Source organism: Biomphalaria glabrata, chromosome 1, assembly GCF_947242115.1.
Source record: "Biomphalaria glabrata chromosome 1, xgBioGlab47.1, whole genome shotgun sequence".
In the NCBI taxonomy this organism is placed as follows: domain Eukaryota; kingdom Metazoa; phylum Mollusca; class Gastropoda; family Planorbidae; genus Biomphalaria; species Biomphalaria glabrata.
The window spans coordinates 45591378-45612611 of record NC_074711.1 but is presented as its reverse complement, the minus strand read 5'-3'; the positions used below and the strand labels follow the sequence as shown (position 1 = coordinate 45612611).

Below are 21234 nucleotides of genomic sequence, written 5' to 3'. Positions count from 1 at the left end.
TGTTTACGTGTAAGGATGAAAATTATCTCCCTTCAAATTTCAAAGAGAGAGAGAGAGCAGTGAGTTAGTGTTAGATTTAGATCATGGAACAATACTAACTTAGTCTAGTATAGTAGTAATAGTATACTATAGACATATAGTAATCTAGATCTAGAATAGTTAGTTATAGTAATCTAATCTAGAAAATAGTGTTCTGTAGTCACAGATAAATAAATAATAAAATACTGTAGACAGTCAGTCACAGTGTGAGTGTAGTCTGTAACTGTAGTAGTGTCTAGTGACCTAGTCACTAGTGTCTAGTAGTAGTGTAGTGTTACTGTTACAGTGTAGTCTAGACATTAATACTAATAGTATAGTATAGTCAGTATAGAAATCTAGTAACAATTAGTAAATTAGATCTATGTATTATCATATATAATAATGTTATTAATGTGGATGTGGCAAAATATGTAGGTCACAGCTGGGACTGCACAGCCACAGGAAATACTGCATTCCTTACTAGAAATCTTCAGACTCGAAGACTAGCCTTATGCCTTATTATTAGAATCTGTATATGATAATGATTGAAGACTATCATAAATCATTTTGTTACCTCACATCCTGTTAATTATTTAATAGTGTTAAGTACTTTCTCTCAAAAACATTCACAACAAACAATGGCGTATTATATATTATATTTGGTTTTACTTTTAGACTGACATGAGTAGACTGTAGACCTACTGTGACTCTGAATACTCAGAATACTGATAATGTGATAGTCTAGATTATTCTAGATGATCTAATAATCTAGATCTAATTCTAGGTACCAGTGACCACACTTGAGTGGGTGTCACCTGGTGCGGTAAGCTAGGGCTGTCATCCCCACTCCAAGAAAAAAAAAATCTCCCATTAAAAAAACAAACAAGTAACTTTTGTTTATTTTTTATAAGCTAATTAATTGGTAGTTTGCACCCGAAAGTGGTTTTCGATTCTATTTTAATGTGTTTTTGTATTTTATAAATCAAAAATTATTACATAAATTGAAAATGTACAAATATAGAATTGAGAAGCCTTGAATTTAACATTTTTATTAGTGATTATTTAAGAGCTCCTTTCTGAAAAGGATTTTAATTATACCAGTGTTTCTCAGCTGCTTCCAAAAAGACAAATCAAGCACTGAACAGGTTTACGTCCTGTGAAACATTGTTGAGCAAAGCTGGAATACCAACAAAGTTTTGTAGATTAAAAAAAAAATTTTGATTGCTTGCGTCAATCGGAATCACTCTGGGAAATAGCAAAATAATAAGGCATCTCACAACAATTTGTCCAGATTCAGCGACATGTCTAAAGCAAATCAAGCTGTTGTGTCACAACAGATGGTGGAATACTTCAACATCAAGATGGGTGGTGAGATTAAGGTGTATCTTTTCCCATTTCTTTTTCTTGTAGCCATTGACGATGTCATAAAAATACATTAAATAGGCTGCATCTGGGTTCCCATTGCGTAAACCAAACCAAGTTGTTTTTGCAGACGACTTAGCACTGGTTTGAAGTACAATGAAATGTATACATGATATGACAGATAAAGATGCTGTCAAAGTTGTACATATTGGATGCAGGTAGTACCCCCATCAGCATTGGTCCTACAGATCTTGAACAAATAGAAAAGTTCACTAATTTAGGCAGTGTTATCTCAAGCGATGGAGATGCATAGTATGGTGTTACATGTCTGATTGGAAAGCAGGAGCCTTCTTTCAAAAAGTATGACCTATCTGAACAATTTAATCAATTAACCTGGAGATGAAAAGCCACCTATGCTTCGAGACATGGAAGGTTGAAAAGAAGCTGACCAGTGATGGCTGAGAAAGATCCTACAAATAACATACCGAGATAATGTTACCAATAGAGAAATCTTTTCCAGCACAGACGTTTGCCGTCTCAGGAAAGTGACAACTGAACGTCAATTGACATTTGTGAGACTTATCCTTAGACAAGACGAAATACAATTACCAAAGTCAACCTTAACATGAAAGCTGAAAAGAGGAATGTAAAAACATGGCCTTTCATGTCTAACATGGCGTCACACCTTCCCAATTAAATGCTCCCTTTCCATTCCTCACACTACATTTATTTTGGCATTGTTTCCTGTTAAAGAAAAGGAAATATCAATTGGTTTTTATTAATTGTAATCATGTATTTGACGTCCCCTTTTGAATGCCTCTTGCCACCACACTACATTTATTTATTAATTATAGAACACATCAATATATAAAATAATACCAACTTCCATCCCCGAAAACACATTTGATAATCTAACAGGTCTGTGAATAATCCCTCACATTCATTCACTCTGGTAATTCTGTGGGTTCTAAATTCTAGATCTAATTTCTAGTAGATTTAGTAGTAAGTAGTTGTGTTTTAAATTATAATAATTAATTTTAGATCTAGGCTATATTTAAAACATACATTAAAAAGATAAACTAGACTATTTTGGACTATATTTTAAAATAATCTAAAACTTTATCTATCATCCAGAGAACTAGACTAGAAGATCAAGATCTTCATTCATGGCAGACGACATTCATGTGAGATTATGTTTGCAAGAAATTGTAAAGCTTGATCTGGAAGCTAAAGCAATAATACAGGTTGATAAGATGTAGTTCAGAATTCTAGAAAATTGACTTAATGTTTAAAAAAACTATTTTTTTAAATTTAATTTAAAAGAACAAAATTAATTCTAGACTAGGCTAGTCTTAAACTAGTTTGGTTGTTGGTATATTTGAAGTGTGCACATAAATCTATTTGTCTCTAGTAATATGTAAGGGTCTTCATTAGGGGACTTGGTCATTTTGACTCCCAGTGGAGCATAAAAGCCACAACAGCACTTAAGACTAAGACTGCTTTATTGATCCTTACGGAAATTTGTTGTGATTACAAGGACTCTTTTCTCATATAAAGACAACACAACAGAAAAATACACATAAATACAACAGACAACATAAAGAGTTCATTCAGTGACTACACACAGGTATCTTGGTGCATTTCATGTTCCCTGATCAATGAGTGGCCGTGATAGAGTCTGACCGAGTGAGGTACGAACGAGTTTTTGTACCGCTCCGTTATTGTTTTGATTGACAGCAGTTGCCCACTTCGCGACATAGTTCTGATGGAGCGGGTGGCCATTGTCTTCCAAGATTTTTTCGATTTTTCTTAGGCACTTTTGTTCAAAAAGTTCCTTTAAATGTGGTAATGTTGTGAGTGTAATTTTTGATGCTTTTTTAATGATGTTTTCTAGACGTCGCAACAGTTTAGGTGAGGTGTTGCCTTGCCAACAACTTATTCCGTATGTTAGCAGATTTTGTATAGTCGCGCCGTAAAAAGTCTCAAGGATCTTCTTGTTTAGTTTAAAGCTATTGAGTTTGTATAGAAAAAAGAGTCGCTGGGCTGTTTTCTTTGTCAGAGTTCCAAGGTGGTCTTCCCATGAAAGCTTGTTGTTGATGATAACGCCTAGATATTTATATGCCTTTACTTGTTCTATAGATGTAGTGTTTATTTGCAGTTCACGTATAGTTTGTTTTTTCTTTCTAAAATCTATTATAAGTTCTTTAGTTTTTGTGACATTCAGTTCTAGAAAGTTGTTGGTACACCAGTTTGTAAACTCTTCTATCGAGCTTCAATACTGAGTTTCGTCTCCTGAAATAAGACAGACTATGGCAGTATCATCAGCGAATTTAATGAGTTTAACTGAGTCATAGATGCTTCTTATGTCATTATTGTAAAGAGTGTATAGTACAGGAGAAAGTACACAACCTTGTGGAGCACCCGTACATAGTACTCGAGTTGACGATTTGGTGTTGTTGACTTTAACATACTGGGGCCGTTGGGTTAAGAAGTTTAGAACCATCGGACTTTGGTGAAATGTGTGTAGTTCAATTTCAGAGAAGAACTGTGCAGTAGTTTCTAGATAAATCAGTTCTCCATATAGTTTTTCTTCTGGGGGGGGGGGGTCTTTTGTTCATGATTCTCAATAGAGAATGAATTTTCGAAGGACATGGTCAGCATTCTCTGATGGCGCTCCACTAGAGCTTACTTCACTAGTCCCAATTGTTAGTTTCCTCAACATGTGTTGTCTATATCATTATGCTTCATATATATATATATATATATATATATATGAAGGTCATTTCAGAACATGTTGTAATTTTTTTTTTTAATTTGGATGAAAGCTGGTCCATTTCTTGTTTATTCCCATCTTTGGCCTTATAGGTTTGCTTTTTCATTACCTTCTCTTTCAATGTGTGCTAGGTTCCACTGAAGAACAGTTTCCTTGCTGTTGATGTTGAGGTTTACAAGAAATTTCTTAAGCTTAGGAAGCATTAGAGTTTTGCAGGCTTTCTATATTGTTTTGGCATCAGTCAAGAAGACAATCTGGCTGTTCAGTGTGTGGTTTACTAGCGTGATAACTGCTGGTTCTAGTGCTCTCCTTTCTGTTTTGTGGCTGAGATTTTGCCAGTCGCGATGGACTTTTCTTGTTTTTCTCAATAGTGCCATTCATTAGTATCATCATGAAGTGTCTGGGCTGCAATTAGTATTAATAAGTTATAGTTCTTAATAATTTAATCAATCAAATAAATACATGATAAAAAGCTTTTATAGAGAAGTCTTTTTTTTTTCTGTTTAGGACATAAGACAAGAAGCCAATACTATGGAAAAGCTTGATGATTTTAATGCTAAAGGTCGACAAAAAATATCTGACCTCAGAGTTAAGATTGCGGTAAATAATTTTTATATATATACAATGCTTTTTTTGTGATGGTATGCAGGGGTATGGCGTACTGGCACCTTTTTCAATGTGTGGAAAAAAATATTACTTTTCTTGTATTTTAACATTTATTATTAATATATTATTAGCTACAAGTTAGGCAATTCATCACTGACTACCGGCACCTAATCACTGAGTATCGGTACCTCTTTGTCGCTTAAGAGTTTGGACAAGAAGAAGAAGTAAAGGAAAGATCACTCTCTTATTTCTGCAGATAGTCACCTCACGAAAAAACAAGAGGGGGGGGGGGGAGAACAAGTATTCACCGGTCACTACGGATGGCTGCCTAGTCTTGCGGTTTGCGCGCTGGACTGTCATTTGGATTTATCAAACCCTGCCCGCTTCCATCCTCTTTGTCCTTCAACTCTTAAGGAACATCTGAAACATTTAAAACATTTTACAAACAAACATTTTACCAACACTAAATAGCAGCGCCGGACTTAACCATTGTGACCAAGAAGTCATGGAAAGAGAACAAGTGATCTACTGTGTATATTCATCCGTCACTAAATAGCAGGACTGGACTTAACCATGTGGGGCCCTATGCGAAAGGGATTTCACAGGGCCAAGTTTGGGTAGAGAAGCGGATAATAAGTGAAATTTAAGAGTTTGTATTAGAAAATAAATGCGTCTATGCATTTTATTCATTCTTTACTACGTACAGATTTTCTTTACGAGCCTTGCGTGTAGCAAAATCATACAGTATATCATGATAATTCTGTTTCCTACATAGATCACACTCAATAGCAGGAATTACCAAATGTTTCAATCTATCTTTGAGAATTGTTGACCTCAAGTAATTCTTCATTAGTTTGAGGCGCGAGAAGCTTCTTTCACCAGATTACACAATTACGGCTAATGCATAATGCCGTTTTTATTTATCGCGTTTTCCATATTGAATGACACCCCAAAATGACAATTTTTGTCTATATATTCCGTATATTTTAAGGACTTTTTCGTATCTTTTGCAATTTCGGAAGATTTCCAGGAGCTCCTGGTAAATCGACAGGAGGGCGCGGGAAATCAGCTTTAAGTTACAAAATGGTTTAATTTATTAATTTATACACCTTGAATTAGCGCAGGTCCTATGAAAGTGCGGGCCCTATAAAAATGCGGGGCCCACTGCGGTCGCATAGGTAGCAGTGGCCTAAGGTCGGCCCTGCAAAATAGCGGTGTATGCTATGCCGCCGGTCGACTAGTATATGTATTTTTTTTTATTTTTTTTTTTTTTTTTTGCATCTAATGTTTTAATACATTTTTATTAAGAATAAATGTGCTTGTTAGATTAAGATTTGTTAGAAACCCAAAATGATTTAATTAAAGGCTGCATATGATAGTTCTTTTAAATCTCCATCTATTTTTGCCTAGAACTAATTTCTGTTTTTTTTTCTGTAAAATCAAAAAATCAATAGTATAGTTTAAGACATTGAAAAAGCATTTAATTCTAGTTGTTACTTGTATTTGTTGAGTTATTTTACTTGTATTTAGTTGAGTGATGTTACATGTATATTGTTGAGTACCGGGTATGTTACTTGTTCTTTGTTCAGTGATGTAACTTACACTTAGTCAATAATACTACATGGATAGGATTAAACATGTCACTCATCATCTCATTGCTGCGTATGTTTCCTTCTGGGGCACTGTCTAGCGTTCTCCAGGCTTTTTGGTTCTGGGTTAATCTTTTCAACTATCTAACTGTCATTGTCTAAATGATCTTCATTTGTCAACAGACTTTTTTTTAATGGTTACTGTCATTTAATGCTGTTGTTTTTGTGTGTGTGTGTGTGGTTTTTTTTTGGCATTATCATTAATATTAACATTAGACATTTTTTGTATAAATGTAATAGTTTAATTCAATTTTTTTTCTATTTAAAAAAATGTCACAAATAGGAAATGTTTGACTTCTACTTTGGTGTATATCTATGAACATTAATGATGTCTAAAGTTTGCACCTTGTCCCAATACTTTCTTTTGTCACAAGACAATAAAGCAGTTAATCATTTACAGTACTCTGTACTCAATGATAAATATTTGTTGTGTTGTGTGAAATATACATTTTTTGTTTTTTATATAACAAGAGTACAAAATTCAGAGTACAAAAATCATAGCAACAATAATTTGTTTTAGTTCAAAGTAATATTATGATGATAATTATTTTTTTTTTACATTTTCTCATAAGGATTTAGAAAGACTTGGTTTGGAACAAGAGTCCAGTATTGACAAAGATGAGATTTTGATGAATGTGGAAAGTTTAAGACAGAAATTGTCCAGGTTCAAATGTACTTAAAAAGATTTTAGTTTTATTGAGTGTAATGCTAGTTAATGTAGGGATCAGATTGTTATGACACGATTAGAAAGTGGCCCGAAAAATTTGTTGTTTCATGTAAAGGGAAAGTTTTGCTTAGATTATTAAAATAAAGGCTAGGGTTTAAAGCGTGACAAAAGTAAGCAGAGAATACTTTTGGCAGCTTTAGAGTTAGGTCAGCTATAGTTTCTGAAGTAGATATTTAGCTAATACGACACTCAACGGTTCCTTTCGTTGTGTATTGTTTGACATTCTTCATCGGGGTCGAGTATTTTCTGCATTGTTGGCCTTTTGCCTGTGCTATTTGAGTTGTATTTATGAGAGGATGAAGTAATATTGATTATATAGCTAGTGTCCTACGTTCTAAAAAAAATGTGATACCGGGAAATTCATTTTTTTTTTATTATGTCATTTTATGTCTCGAGACATGATCGTTTCCCTTTGCAACTTTTTGTTTGATAATTCAAAACTTGTTAAATCCCAATCAACTATTTTGACATAAGTTTTTAAATAAATTCAAATTAATTTCTTCTCTTTAAGATTATAAACATGCATATATATGCTTCATTGTTGTTGTTTTTTATATGTAATGCTTTAATGCACATTTTATTACAGAACAGTTAGTAGTTTACGGCAAGCATGTTTGATCACTAAATTGGAAATTGATAAGTTAGCTAAAGAGCAATTGCTGAATGGAGTGTCGACTTTTAGAAGAAGGTAAATAGATACAGTTGACTCTTGATATTCCGGCAGTTATACGACTGGTGGGGGAATGTTGTAGTACCAAAAACATTGGATTACCAAATGTTAGCTGTGCTTTATGTTAAGAAAATTCTTTCTATAATGTAATATGATATTTTCTTAGGACGTTCAAAGATATAAAATAAATAGTAGATGACAAAGAAAGTTTTATTGATCTAAAAAAATACAAAACGTTATTTCAACTTTCACATACTGTAAACCTGCCTTCATTCAAAAACTAAATGTACTACTGTTTACATTAATTACATGAATCTATGCCAGCGACATGCCAGATCACTGACCTTGTTGGATTATGAAGTCTTGGACTCTCAAGAGTCAACTGTACTTTATTTTTTAACACAAGTATTTTATGATTGCATCAATAAGAACTGGTGTGTCTCCTTTTTTTATGTAAGAAAAAAAGTTCAATGTGTATACCAAGCAAATCAACATAAATGATTGCAAATTGGTCCATAAATCATAAATAAATCAATTTCAATATATTTTTTTTTCACCTTTTCTATTTCTTTATTTGAACACATTTTTTCAATTGCCTTACTATAGAAATCAAGGGAATAAAGAGACTTTAGTCAAGACAAGTAGCAATATCACCGAAAGTTTGATGGGATTAAATCAGCTAATGGCAGAGCAGGTCAAGCAAAGTGAGCTGAACGTCACAACTTTAGGTCAGACTAATATTAACCATCTGCTTTAGGTCTTACAAATAGATTATTGGCTTACTATTAAGAATTGTAGAGAGCAATGGAATAGTATTAGCAGTGAACATTTTAAATTTAAAGGCTTTGGTAGGGTTACATGTATTGAATTGGATGTTATTTTTGTTGCATTTGTGGTAACATTCCTAATGTAATTCCAAAGGTTTAATAATCTTATCTTATTTTCCTTATCAGTTTAAATTTATGAAATTAATATTACTGGAATTGTAATTTTACATAAAGTCACTCTACAAATTGTAAAACAAAAAACAAGATATTAATTTCTACACATTTGTAATTCTAAATCATTTTTTTTACTTATTTTTATATTTAGAATTGACTGAGAAGTATTTTTTGTTGTAATATGGCTTTAATATGTTTTTTCATTTGAACAGTTAGTTCATCTGAAGTTGTCAGCGACACACAGGATGAGTTCCACACAATGGGAGGTCACATACAGCACTCTCAGCGCCTTCTTACCAAATATGGCAGGCGAGAATTCACTGATCGTTTACTCATTCTGCTTGCTCTAATCTTTTTTTTTGCCACTGTGCTCTATATCGTAAAAAAGAGACTTTGGCCTGTTTAAAGTTGTATGCTGCATTATTTAACATATGTTTCGCCCCATTCAACCAACTAGTTTTACCTCTAAAGTATGTAGGAACATCCAATGCAACAAAACAAATGTGCTTCAGAAGACATAGGTGCTTTGACCAATGTTGTTCAGCCTTTTTAGCAAATCACCCATGGTCAAGTCACTGTGTCACTACTGTATTTCATACCTAGAAATACCTAGTACCTGCACAAACAAATAAGTTGAGAAAAGCAGTTTTCTTTAAACTGGAGGTAGAACAATAAGCTAAGAAACTTGTGATAGAGCCTCCATAAAATGTTTATTAAATATTGTACTCCACAATATGTTTCAAAATGTTCCTCCTTAAAGCCTATGTACTGAAAAATACAGAATTATATACAAAACTAAATAATGAAATTCTTGAATATTTTAATTTAAAAAGAAATATAGCAATGTGATGTTTATTTCTTTTATAAATTCAGTGTTGAAGTATTCTTTTTTTTTTTAAGTATTCTAGTAGAAAATTTTCATTTTGATAAATCTATATGTAGATACTAGAGTAGTAAGCAAAATAATATTTAAAGTGTGGAGCAATATGTATTGGAAAATAGTATCAGGTATTTTGTTTTTGTTAAATGTAGTCACAGATTTCAATAAATGACAATTAATTGCGATCGATGCAAGATAAATTAAGCTGGAATAAAATGTCCTACTACATATTTCATGTGAACTTGTGTTTATTCTTGCATCTGGTGTTTATAGTTTTTGTTTTCAATAAAAGGTTTTAGTGCAACACTTGCAAGAGGAGGAGGCTGAAAACAACTAAATGTCCCTTGTTCTTTCTTTTTATTCAAAATATTTCCTTAATTCGCATCTTTTAATTTTTTTCTAATGAGAATCAGAATGGTAAAATCTAATAGGGAAAGTTATAATAAAAAAAAGGTAGACAAATAAGAGTGGCATGTTTGCTGAATGGTAAAACGCTTGGCTTCCAAACTGAGGGATCCCAGATTTGAGTCTCGATGAAGACTGGAATTTTCAATTGTTTCTATTTCATGTTTGCTTGAGATGACGGCTTAATACAAAGGGCACTAATTCAGCTTATACCACCACTTCAGTTATGTACAAATTCTTTCTCTTCTTTGAGATACCAAACAAAATAATTGTGAAGAAACACGTCCTTTTACGTTTAAAGTGTCTTTTAATTGTGGAACATTTTAATTTTTTGCTCCGTAATGGTTAGACCTATGGAAAAACTAAAAGTATCTAGGCATTGCCCATCCATTTTCCGATAAAAATAGACGCACTGTTTAGTTTTTCAACAGATATTTAAATTTTACATTTAAATCGACTGAGATATGGTCATTCACAATTACGGAACAGGATTTTTTAAGGAGTCACAATTGCAGAACACGGTAAAAATGTCGGAACAAAGCCTATATAAAGCATATATTTATTAGTCTTATATAATACTTGAACTCCTTATCCTTTACATTTAATTTTATTTTAATAAAGCTTAAGACAACACATTGTCACTTTTTGATTCTTTACCTGTTAATTTAATTGATGTCACACTACCCTGATTTTCCTTACAAGATTTTTTTTTCCACTATTCTTTAATTCTTTTTTTGTTATATTAATATTATATAGGCCTATATGATATTATTGATATTATGATTTGTCCTCTTTTTGCTGGACGTCTGGTAATCATAAATTATATATTATATGTAATATTATTCTCTAAATGTTTTTAAATTTATGTTTACTAATACAAACTCATATTTAAATTCAGATAATCTAAATCACTATGTAAATATTAAGCTAAATGGGCAGGTCAAATAAATGACATCTATAGTGTTCCACAATTGTGACTATCTTTAACAAGGTAAAAACTGGGTTAACACCTCCCAATTTGTTTAAAATTAAATTCCTGGTAGATGGCTACGACATGAAGTTTTTTCACATCCATTTATAAACCTAAAAATATGTGTCAATTTCATTTTTAAAAAGCCTTAACCCCTGACCTATGCGGTTCTCCTGGTACGTGAAAAATAATGGACGATTCCACACCTGTCAACTTTAACCTTGAGTCAAAATTAATTTTCTGCTGTGAAAGGAAAACCCTTATATTGGAAATGTAGAGAAATGAACCATGCGCAGTACCGTTACAGTAGTTTAGCAGAAAATTTCAAAATAAAGTAGATTTTAACTAATTTCGACGAGCTATTCCGCAAACATGCCTGCTCCGCAATAGTGACTCTACTATATACACGGCAACGTTATGTACAGATCTGCTTCACTCGCTGACCTTTCTCTCTCTTCTTGTTTACACACTCGTCACTCCCCCCAAGTCCCCTAACTCTCCGATATCCAACACTTGACCGTGTGTCACGGTTGACCACACAGTAACCGTGTCACAACAGTCCTCCCAGGGCAGATAAAAATTTTGATCGTATCAAAATTTCATGAACCCAATAGTTTGGGTGTACATCAATAATGTTTTACATTGACAAGAAAAAAACAATGACATGTAATACAATGGCATCTTCTATTATGAGAGAACTGATAAAGCCTATGACGACAAATAAATCTTCAATAATATGTTATTGCAAGGGACATTTCCAATTGAACTATCGCAGAAAGCTTTCCTGTTATGTTATACAACTTATATATTTTTAAAAAAATCCACGCATTTTTTTTTTTTTCTATGTAACAACAATCTTTTGAATGCCAACATTGTCAGGTGAAAAATGCACAATTAGTAAATACTTTATGTTACATCAAAACATCTTCCAATTTAAGGGAATTGTTTAATATGTGTTTCTTTCATACCAGTTCCTAACTGGACATCTATCATCTATGACTACAATCAATTCAACAAACATAAAAAAAACACAATTGTATTATAAATTTAACATCACTGAATGAAAATAAAAAATTCTAGAGCGTATTGTTAATTCAATCTTGACAAGACAGACTTTAAAGTTATCTTACAAGGTATTTGTTAATTTTCTCATAAGCTGATTAATGAATGAACCTAAGTCCAGCGGTCCCTAGACACATCTTATCTTGTCAACACGTCAGCAATCACGTTGATTTGTTCCGGAATAGCTTGAACTGTAAAGCTGAAGTCTTGAAGTTTTAAAGCCCATCTAGTGATCCTCTGGTTGGCTAGCTTATTTGTATTGATATAAGCTAGTGGGGCGTGATCTGTTAACAAGATGAATGATTTCCCAGGCAAGTAACGGGATAGTTTCGTTATGCAGAACACAATAGCTAGAGTTTCACGCTCTATCGTGGAATATTTCTGTTCTGCTGCGTTGCATCACACTTCTGCATTAAAGTGCCTCCCACTGCTGTGGAGGATGCATCTGTTGCCAAGTAGAAAGGGTTTCTGATGTCTGGAAGCTGGAGTACTATGTCGTCTGAGAAGACATTTTTAATGCTTTGCAGGCATTCCTGTAGTCTGGAGCTCCATGTGATCTTGTTTGGCATGCCTTTTTTTTGTCAGTTCAATTAGAGGTTGTGTAATACTTGTGAAATTTGCCAAGAATTACATAAACCTAAGATGCTTCGAACTTGTCCTTTTGTTGTAGGTAATGTTAAGTTGAGTATCTTGCTTATATTATCTTGTAGTGGTCTGATCGTATTTTGCTGTATTCTGTGCTCTAGAAATTCAATCTCTGTTCTGGCGATTTTAACCTTACTAGGTTTTATTGTAAGCCCGTTGTCTTGTAGTATCTGGAATACTTGTTGCAGACCAGCAACGTGTTCTTCTAATGTGTTGTGGAAGACACATATGTCATCAAGATAGAAAATGACATCAGGTCTTTTCCCTATTAGTTTTGCCATCATTCTGTTGAAGGTCGCAGGTGCGTTACTAAGCCCGAAACTCATGTAATTCCATTGGTAACAACCAAATGGAGTAGTGAATGCTATGAGTGGCTTAGCATCTTCGTCTAGTGGAATTTGCCAGTAACCTCTGGCTAAGTCAAGAGTAGTGAAATATTTTGCACCTCTAAGTTTAGGTATGATGTTCTCTATGCTAGGCATTGGGTATGTATCTTTCACTGTGATGGTGTTTAGTTTCCGGTAGTCTACACATAGACGCATCTTCCCAGTTGTTTCTTTTTGTTTCACTAGGACTGCTGGAGCTGAGTATGGAGATGTGGATGCATCAATTATTCCCATTTTTAGCAGCGTTTCAATTTCCTTTTTCAGTATCTCTTCATGGTGTAAGGAAACTGGATATGTTTTGGATTTTGTGGGCTTCGTATCAGTCAGTTGGATAGTGTGTTTTATGGCAGTTGTTCTACCCGGTTTGTCTGTGAATATTGGCGCCCATAGAGCTAGCAGTTTATCAATATCTTGCTTAACTGGATAATGGAGGTGTGATGTGCCTATATCTTTCACAGTTTCACAGCTTTCAATAACTGGACATGGTAATTCATCTGGTTCCTCTATTGTTTCTATCATCATAACTCTTTGACTGTCTTGCGTGTCTTGCTTAGCGTTCGTTGAAAGAGTAAATGGTCTGGGCATGTACAGCTTCAGCATATTGATGTGAAATACTTTGTCTCGACCTCTGATGTTTATACTGTAGTCGACCTTCGAAATCACCTTTGTGACTTGGAATGGGCCCTGCCATTTTATAAATAGCTGGTTATTTTTGTCAGGCAGCAGAACCATGACATTATCACCAACTTGTAGTGTTCTCAACTTTCGACCCTGATTTAGCTTTCTCAACAGTTCTGGTTTCTCTCTGTTTGTTTGCTTTTGGACAGTTTCGCATGCTTTGATTATATTTTGTCTTGTTTTGATGACAAGATCGTATCCTGTGAGTACGTCATGTTCTATGTTCCTATTTACTAGAAAGTCTCTGTATAGTGACATGGGTCCCCTAACAGGTGAGCCATAGAGCATCTCGAATGGTGAGAAGCCCGTTGTTGTGTGTGTTACTTCTCTGTAGGCGAACAGTATGGGGTTGATCAGCTTGTCCCAGTCTGTTGGGTTGTCCTGTGCTACTTTGTTCAGCATTGTTTTCAGCGTTGAATTCAGGCGTTCGGACATCCCATTTGCTTGGGGGTGAAAACGGGCAGCAAATTGTTGTTTAATATTCAGAGTTTTGCAAAACTGTGCGAATTCATTTGATTTAAACTGGGTGCCTTGATCACTCAGCATTATGCGAGGGTAACCTGTTCTTGCAAATATTGCTGTAAGTGCGTCTCCGACATCTTCGGAAGAAATTCTTTTCAATGGTATTGCTTCTGGAAACCGTGTGCACATGTCTACAACAGTCAATATGTAGCGATTGCCTCTTCCGGATATTACTGGCATTGGTGCAGTAATATCTACAGCTATCTTTTCAAATGGCATTTCACTTAAGTCTGTTGTTTGTATTGGAGCTTGTATATATGTTCCCTTTGCTCCATGTATTTGGCAAATATGGCAGGATTTTATGTAGGCCTTGACTTCTTGCGTAATTCTAGGCCAAAAAAATTCATTCAAGATTCTATTCAATGTTCTTTTTACTCCCATATGTCCGGCAAACGGGGTGTCATGTGCAAATTGTTTCTCTGTACTTCTTTGGAACAAGCAATTGTTGTGTCTTGCCTGCTTTCAGATGAATTTCTCTCACATAGACACCATCTTCGCCTATCTTGATTAACCCTCGTCTTGGTGGAGCTTCACTTTCTATGAGTTTTATTAGATCTGGATCATTTTTCTGTTCACTGACAAATTTTTCTGTTTTAATCTGTAGTGGGTCTTGACTTTCTGTGGAGATTTCATTCGGGTTGTTCACTTGATTATGGCTTCTCATATCGCTATTTTCTGTTTCTGTATTTTCATTTTCATTGTTATAAGGAACTTGTATGTTATCGTTTGTATTTAGCACTTCTTCTGCTTTCTTCTGAGCTCTTGTAGTAACCATGGAACATTTCTGTGTGATGTATTTTTCTTTCCACTTGTTCAATTCTTCTACTGTGCAAGGTTTAGAGCCTTTGATACAGCCAATGATAAGGCCAATGTTGTCAGGCTTATTGTCTAGTATTAAAGCCTCATGCCAACCACTGATGAACGGTGTGTGTATGTTGATACGTGCTACTAGATGTGTAGTTACTTGACCAGTGTAACCAACACAGTCTTGTCTTCTTCCGGTGTACTCTTGTGGGTTGACGTATTCTTTTGCGACTAAAATTGCAGTTGCACCTGTATCGTACAGTACGTTGGTCATTTGTTCTCCCACAAAGCCTGGGTATACCTGCAGTTTATTAGTGTGTTTGGCAGCAAATGCTCGATCTCTTGGTTTGTCGTTCCAATCTTTATTGCGTCGGTTGTAGAAGCAAGTCTCTGTTGTGTGTTTTTTTCTACCACAAATTTGACATTGGAAACGAACTCTTTGCTGATTACGTTGATACTCTCTATTCTTGTAAGTATATGTTGGGCTCCTTTCTTCATCTTTCTCTCTTCGATATCTATATGTTGGGTTCCTTTCTTCATCTTTTTCTCTTCGATATCTATATGTTGGACTCATTTCTTCATCGTTGTCTCTTCGATATCTATATGTTGGACTCATTTCTTCATCGTTGTCTCTTCGATATCTATAGGTCGGGCTCCTTTCTTCATCTTTTTCTCTACGAGACCTATATGTTGGGCTCATTCCTTCATCTTTCTCTCTTCGAGATCTATATGTTGGGCTCTTGTCAGCGTTCTCTCTTCTATATAAAGGGCTTGGAGTCCGCATTCTTGCAGCGTTGTTCACCATAAAAGCTGATGCCGCAGTTGGGTTCTCTCTAGCTAACAATTCCCTTGGGTGTGCGGCCTTATACTGCCTTAGTTGTGCTATCAGGCTGCTGATGGTCTTTGGCTCTCGCTCCGTGACGTATGTTTTCACATTATTATTGTAAGCTTCCATCACAGCGTCCATTATGATGTGTTCTCTGAGGGTTTCATATTTGTGATCCACTTTTGACAGGTCTACCCATCGATCGAAGTATATCGACATGTTGGTGACGAATATTTGTGGATCGTCGTTCGCCAGAGGTGTCGACTCTTTCAATCTCCTTCTGTATTCGTAACTTGTGGAGCCAAACTGTCTCAGCAACGCCTCCTTCACGGCCACGTACTCTTTTCTTTCTTCATCTCTCATTTGAAGACACATGTTGATGGCTCTACCTTTTAAGCGCCCCATGAGGCTTCTTGCCCATTCTGTCTGTGGGAGGTTGCATGCTGTTGCTATATCCTCAAATCTCAGTAGATATGAGTCAATGCACTCATTCTGGCTCTCGTCAAATGGAGACATTCTGTCTAATTGTTTGTATTTGTCAAAGTGTTCCTCCTTTTCATTTTGCTGTTCTTTGTCTTTCTTTTCTTTAAGTTTTAGTTCTAGTTGTAAGATTTCCTTCCTTCTACTATCTTCTTCTTTCTTTTTGGATTCTTCTAGTTGTAAGATTTCCTTCCTTCTACTATCTTCTTCTTTCTTTTTGGCTTCTTCCCTATTAAATCTCCTTTCTTCCCTTTCTTCCTCCTGTGTTATTTTTAGTGTAATGAACTTTTCAAGTTCTTCGCCTTGCAGGCCATTTTCCTTGCCCGCTTCTCTAAATATTTTGTACATCGACATTTCCACTTACTTGTGCCTCGTCGTGTCTCGTCGGTGTCGCCAGTTGTGAAGAAACAAGTCCTTTTACGTTTATAGTGCCTTTTTAATTGTGTAACATTTCAACAAAACATATATACACGGCAACGTTATATACAGATACCCAACTTCACTCGCTGACTTTCTCTCTCTCTCTTCTTGTTTACACACTCGTCACTTCCCCCCAAGTCCCCTAACTCTCGATACCCAACACTTGACCGTGTGTCACGGTTGACCACACAGTAACCGTGTCACAACAATAATTTATTACCAATAGTTAATTAACTTATTGGTTAATTTTTTTTTATTGATTCTTGTTTTGTCAGGGAAAAGAAATAATTGTGCAAAATTTCAGCTTGATTTGAGATTGGGTGTCGGAGAAATAAAGTGTTCAAACTTTTGGACAGACAGATTGAGTTGATATAAGCTTTATAAAAACAGTCTATGACTATCACTCTGGCCAATTTTATATATTGGCAACACCAAAAGAGGATTTCTTGGTCACTGAAGACAATACCAATTCTACAAATAGTTTTCACAAATTTTCTATTGTTCTATTTAATAATAATAATAATAATTTTATTTATAAAGCGCTTTTAACAAACAAAATGTAGGCTCAAGGCGCTGTAATAACATTACAAACACGACAACACCAATCAAAAACTAATCTAAAAAAGTTTTAAACAAGTAGGTCTTAATGTTCTTCTTAAAAGTGGTATAGCATGTTGTCTGTCTGAGATCAATGGGGAGTGAGTTCCAAACCTTTGGTCCGTGCACTGAAAAAGCCCTCAGACCGTAGCTTTTGAGGGAGAAACGTGGCACCACTAAAAGCGTTGAGTCCATTGAGCGCAGGGCTCTCTGGGGGACATATGGAGTAATCAGTTCTCTAAGGTACAAAAACAAAATTTAATAAAATACTCTGAAAGACACAAAGATAAAGGCACATTCCTCGTCCCATATGCTAGGACAAATTTGTACAAACACTCCTTCTTCCCTAGTGCTATTAGAGCATGGAATGGGTTGCCTGAGCTAGCCAGGAAAACCAGTGACTTGGCTGAATTTAAGTCATTGGTTAACATGCATGACTAAATGCATGACGCGTAGGACGTAATCATCTTCTTTTTTGAAGTAACGTCTGTATCATATAATATAAGATAAGAAGGTACAGGGGCATCTCATTGTTATATATACACTGATGACAAAGAGTTGCGACCTTGTAATCCAGCGGTTCTCAACTTTTTATGCTCGGCGACCCCTTTTTACAATCCCCCACTCTGCCGCGACCCCCTCCACACACACACATACAGCAATAGAAGAATAGACAATATCAATCCATATTTTCGATGGTCTTAGGCGACCCCTTGCAAATTGTCAATCGACCCCCAAGGAAGTCGCGACTCACAGGTTGAGAACCCCTGTTGTAATCGATTCTCGCTTTCACGGTAAGCCAATGGAGCATGCGCAAGAGCGTAGTAGCAGAATCTCATCTTGTTTTTCTAAGTACTATTCGTGCGGCGTTGTTCTGTATACGTTGCAGTTTGGCTATTTTGTCATCAGGTATACCTGCTAGCACGGCGTTACAGTAGTCAAGGCGGGAGAGTATGAATGCCACAGCTAGCGTTTTTGTTGACTCCGTTGTTAAATATGGTCGGATCTGGCCTAATCTACGCAGCTGCAGATAAAGACCCTTGCAGAGCTGACTTATGTGTGGGTCGAAAGATAGTGTTGAGTGGAAGAAAACTCCAAGATTCCGCACTACATGGACATAAGGAAGCTGGCAGTTCGTAATAAAATGAGAATCTGTGCTTTCAAGTTTCGAGACGTTGTTCCGAGTGTCAATCTTAATTATTTCTGTCTTATCTTCGTTCATCTTGAGCTTATTTTCAACCATCCAACTGCTCACCCTTGCAACGGTATTACTGATTTTCTCTGCCAGATGCGACACCTCTGATGGTACTGAGGAATCGTATAACTGTGAGTCATCGGCAAAGAAATGGTATAGGATTCCGGTTGGCCGTATGACACCGCTGAGTGTATATGTATACATAGTGAACAGTACTGGGCCTAGAACTGATCCCTGGGGTACTCCGTACTTCAAGAGTAAGCTTGTTGATTTAGTTCCGTTAACAACGACACTTTGGGTGCGTTCAGTCAGGTAGGATCCATTTTAGGACGATTCCTGTTAAACCAAAAGTGGCAGAGAACATGGCCATCATAATTTCGTGGTCTAGCGTATCAAAGGCTGCGGACAAGTCCAGCATTGAAAGAATTGAGATGTGGCCTATGTCGGAATTGTGAAGTAAGTCGTTTAGTACTCTGACCACTGCTGTCTCTGTGCTTCGGCACTTCCTATATGCAGATTGAAATTCTTCCAAGAGACAGTACTGTTCAAGATGAGAAAGAATTTGCGCTAACACGATGCGCTCCAGAAGCTTTGACAGGAAGGGAAGATTTGATACTGGGCGATAGTTTTTTAGACATTCCGGGTCAAGACTGGATTTTTTTAATAAGGGCCTGACAAGTGCATGCTTAAATTGCTGTGGTACAATGCCTGAAGTCAGTGAAGAGTTCACAATGTTAGTAATTGTGGGTACAAGCTCATCTAAACATTCAAGGAGCAAGGAAGTTGGAATTGGATCAAGGTCACATGACTTATTTGGCATCTTTAAAATAGTACTTTTGACATAATCTTCAGATACAAGCTGAAACTCGCAAAAAGGAGAATTTTGAAAGATTGGAGAGTGGTCAAGCTGTGATGACAGGGATGGCATGTCATTTCTAATCTGCTCAATCTTCCCAATAAAGAATCTATTGAAGGAATCAGGAAGTTCATATACTGGGATAGATGATGGCAAACGTTCGTTATTTGCTCCCCCTAACATTTCAGCGGTGATCCTAAATAGCTCCTTTGAAGAATTAGAAGTTTCGATTTTTTGTCGAATATGACTAGCTTTTGCGTCTCTAATCATACGGTTAACCTTGTTTTTTTCTAGGATAAATATTTGTCGATGTATCGTCAGACCTGTCTTTTGGAATGTACGTTCGGCACGTCGGCGAATAAGTTTGGCATCCGTCACCCAGGGTGCAGATGGCCTGACTGAGACTGTACGAGTGACAAGAGGTGCATGGCTGTCCAGCAACTTTTTCAAGCAAAAACTGTAATTGCTGAGAACGTCTGTGTTGCTCTGTTGCAACAGCAAAGAGGTCACGTCCATTTTAAAGGAGGCAATGTCTATGGCTTTAAGTTTACGGGAAGTCACGTTTTTTTTTTGGCCTTTTTGCTTTTGATAGGCGCATTTCAAAGTTTACGAGAAAATGATCTGACAAGCCACGGTCTAAAACACTGAGTTTGGCTATAAGCTCACTTGCATTTGTAACAATCCAGTCAAGAGTATGGCCTTTGACATGTGTCGGAACATTTATCAGTTGTTCTAAGTTGCGATCCTTTAGCGCATTTTTAGCGACAGCGCGTATGTCTCATTTTCACTGTCAAAATGCAAGTTCACATCGCTTATGACAACTAGATCTTTTGTTGCTATGTGACCGTCAAGGAGGTCTTGAAATTCTTCGATGAAAACTTTTGTTGTCAATTTATTTCTCTTGCTTGGTGGTGGGAGGTACAAGAAAATAAAAGTCAGTGTTCTAATGTGGTGGGAGAGGCGAAACTCGCTCATCTCAAAGGTGGTGTACGGTGAGCTGTCAGGTCTTATTGTTACATACTTGGCTAGGCTGTCTCTGTACAGTATTGCTAAGCCTCCTCCGCTGCCTGTTTTTCGAGGTAGACTCTTTAAAATAAAGCCTGGTGGCGTTAGCTCAAAGGTTCTTGGCTCATCACCAACTTCTTTAAACCATGTCTCACTAAGGAAAGCGATGTCGTAGCTATCATCAGTGATGGTGTCTGCAAGCTCAAGAGCTTTGTTACTGCATGACCGGGCGTTCAGGTGCATTATTTTAAGAAGACTGGAGGATGTAGTAACCAAAGGCGTAGCACGTGTTGAAGACAGGAGGAGTAATATCACGAATTATAGGTTTTTGATGGGGACATATGACCACTGTCGTGTGAGGAGTAGTAGGGGTGGTGTGATTGACAAAATAGTTTTGTAGGGAACTGCTGAACTCTGTCGTAGATGAAAGGACAGGGGTGCTATTTAAAGCTATAATCAATACCAAAGTCTATAATACTAAAAATTAGGGGTGCACCGGATAGTCGCTCCGGCTCCGGCTTCTGCCGTATATCCGGCATTTTTTACTATCCGGTGCTATTCGGCTCCGGTCGGATATCACTACCGGATAGTAAACCGGATAGTAAAAAATACACCTATTTAATATGCATAAAGTGGACCTCGTTCCATTAATGTCTGTTGTAGAATGTATTAATGTTTATATTAAAACAAAATAATGTGCTTAAAAATAGAGCCATTATGAATATGCACCAAACATCGTTTATTATAAAGACAAGGC

The 21234-nt window shown here is 36.1% G+C and overlaps 1 protein-coding gene across 4 annotated transcripts; it reads left to right on the top strand.

Moving 5' to 3' along the window:
* The first annotated feature begins 39 nt into the window (after positions 1–39).
* Positions 40–9856, top strand: LOC106069018 (vesicle transport protein SEC20-like). 4 transcript variants are annotated; one of them, XM_013228580.2, is made up of 7 exons: positions 40–59; positions 2515–2624; positions 4661–4753; positions 6981–7072; positions 7722–7823; positions 8412–8533; positions 8959–9856. In XM_013228580.2, the coding sequence occupies exons 2-7, from the start codon at positions 2547–2549 to the stop codon at positions 9150–9152; spliced, it is 681 nt and encodes a 226-aa protein (XP_013084034.1). In that variant the 5' UTR covers positions 40–59; positions 2515–2546; the 3' UTR covers positions 9153–9856. The 4 variants fall into 4 exon arrangements, with proteins under 4 accessions (XP_013084034.1, XP_013084037.1, XP_013084035.1 ...); XM_013228581.2 differs by lacking the exon at positions 40–59 and adding an exon at positions 66–258; XM_013228583.2 differs by lacking the exon at positions 4661–4753 and having other exon boundaries at positions 45–59.
* The last annotated feature ends 11378 nt before the right edge of the window (positions 9857–21234 follow it).

Excerpts from the sequence above, each read along its gene's own strand:
- LOC106069018 (XM_013228580.2), top strand. The coding sequence starts at position 2,547 with ATGGCAGACGACATTCATGTGAGATTATGTTTGCAAGAAATTGTAAAG. Across the intron at positions 2,625-4,660 it reads AAGCTAAAGCAATAATACAG|GACATAAGACAAGAAGCCAA; the intron begins GTTGATAAGATG and ends TTTTCTGTTTAG. Across the intron at positions 7,824-8,411 it reads GTGTCGACTTTTAGAAGAAG|AAATCAAGGGAATAAAGAGA; the intron begins GTAAATAGATAC and ends GCCTTACTATAG.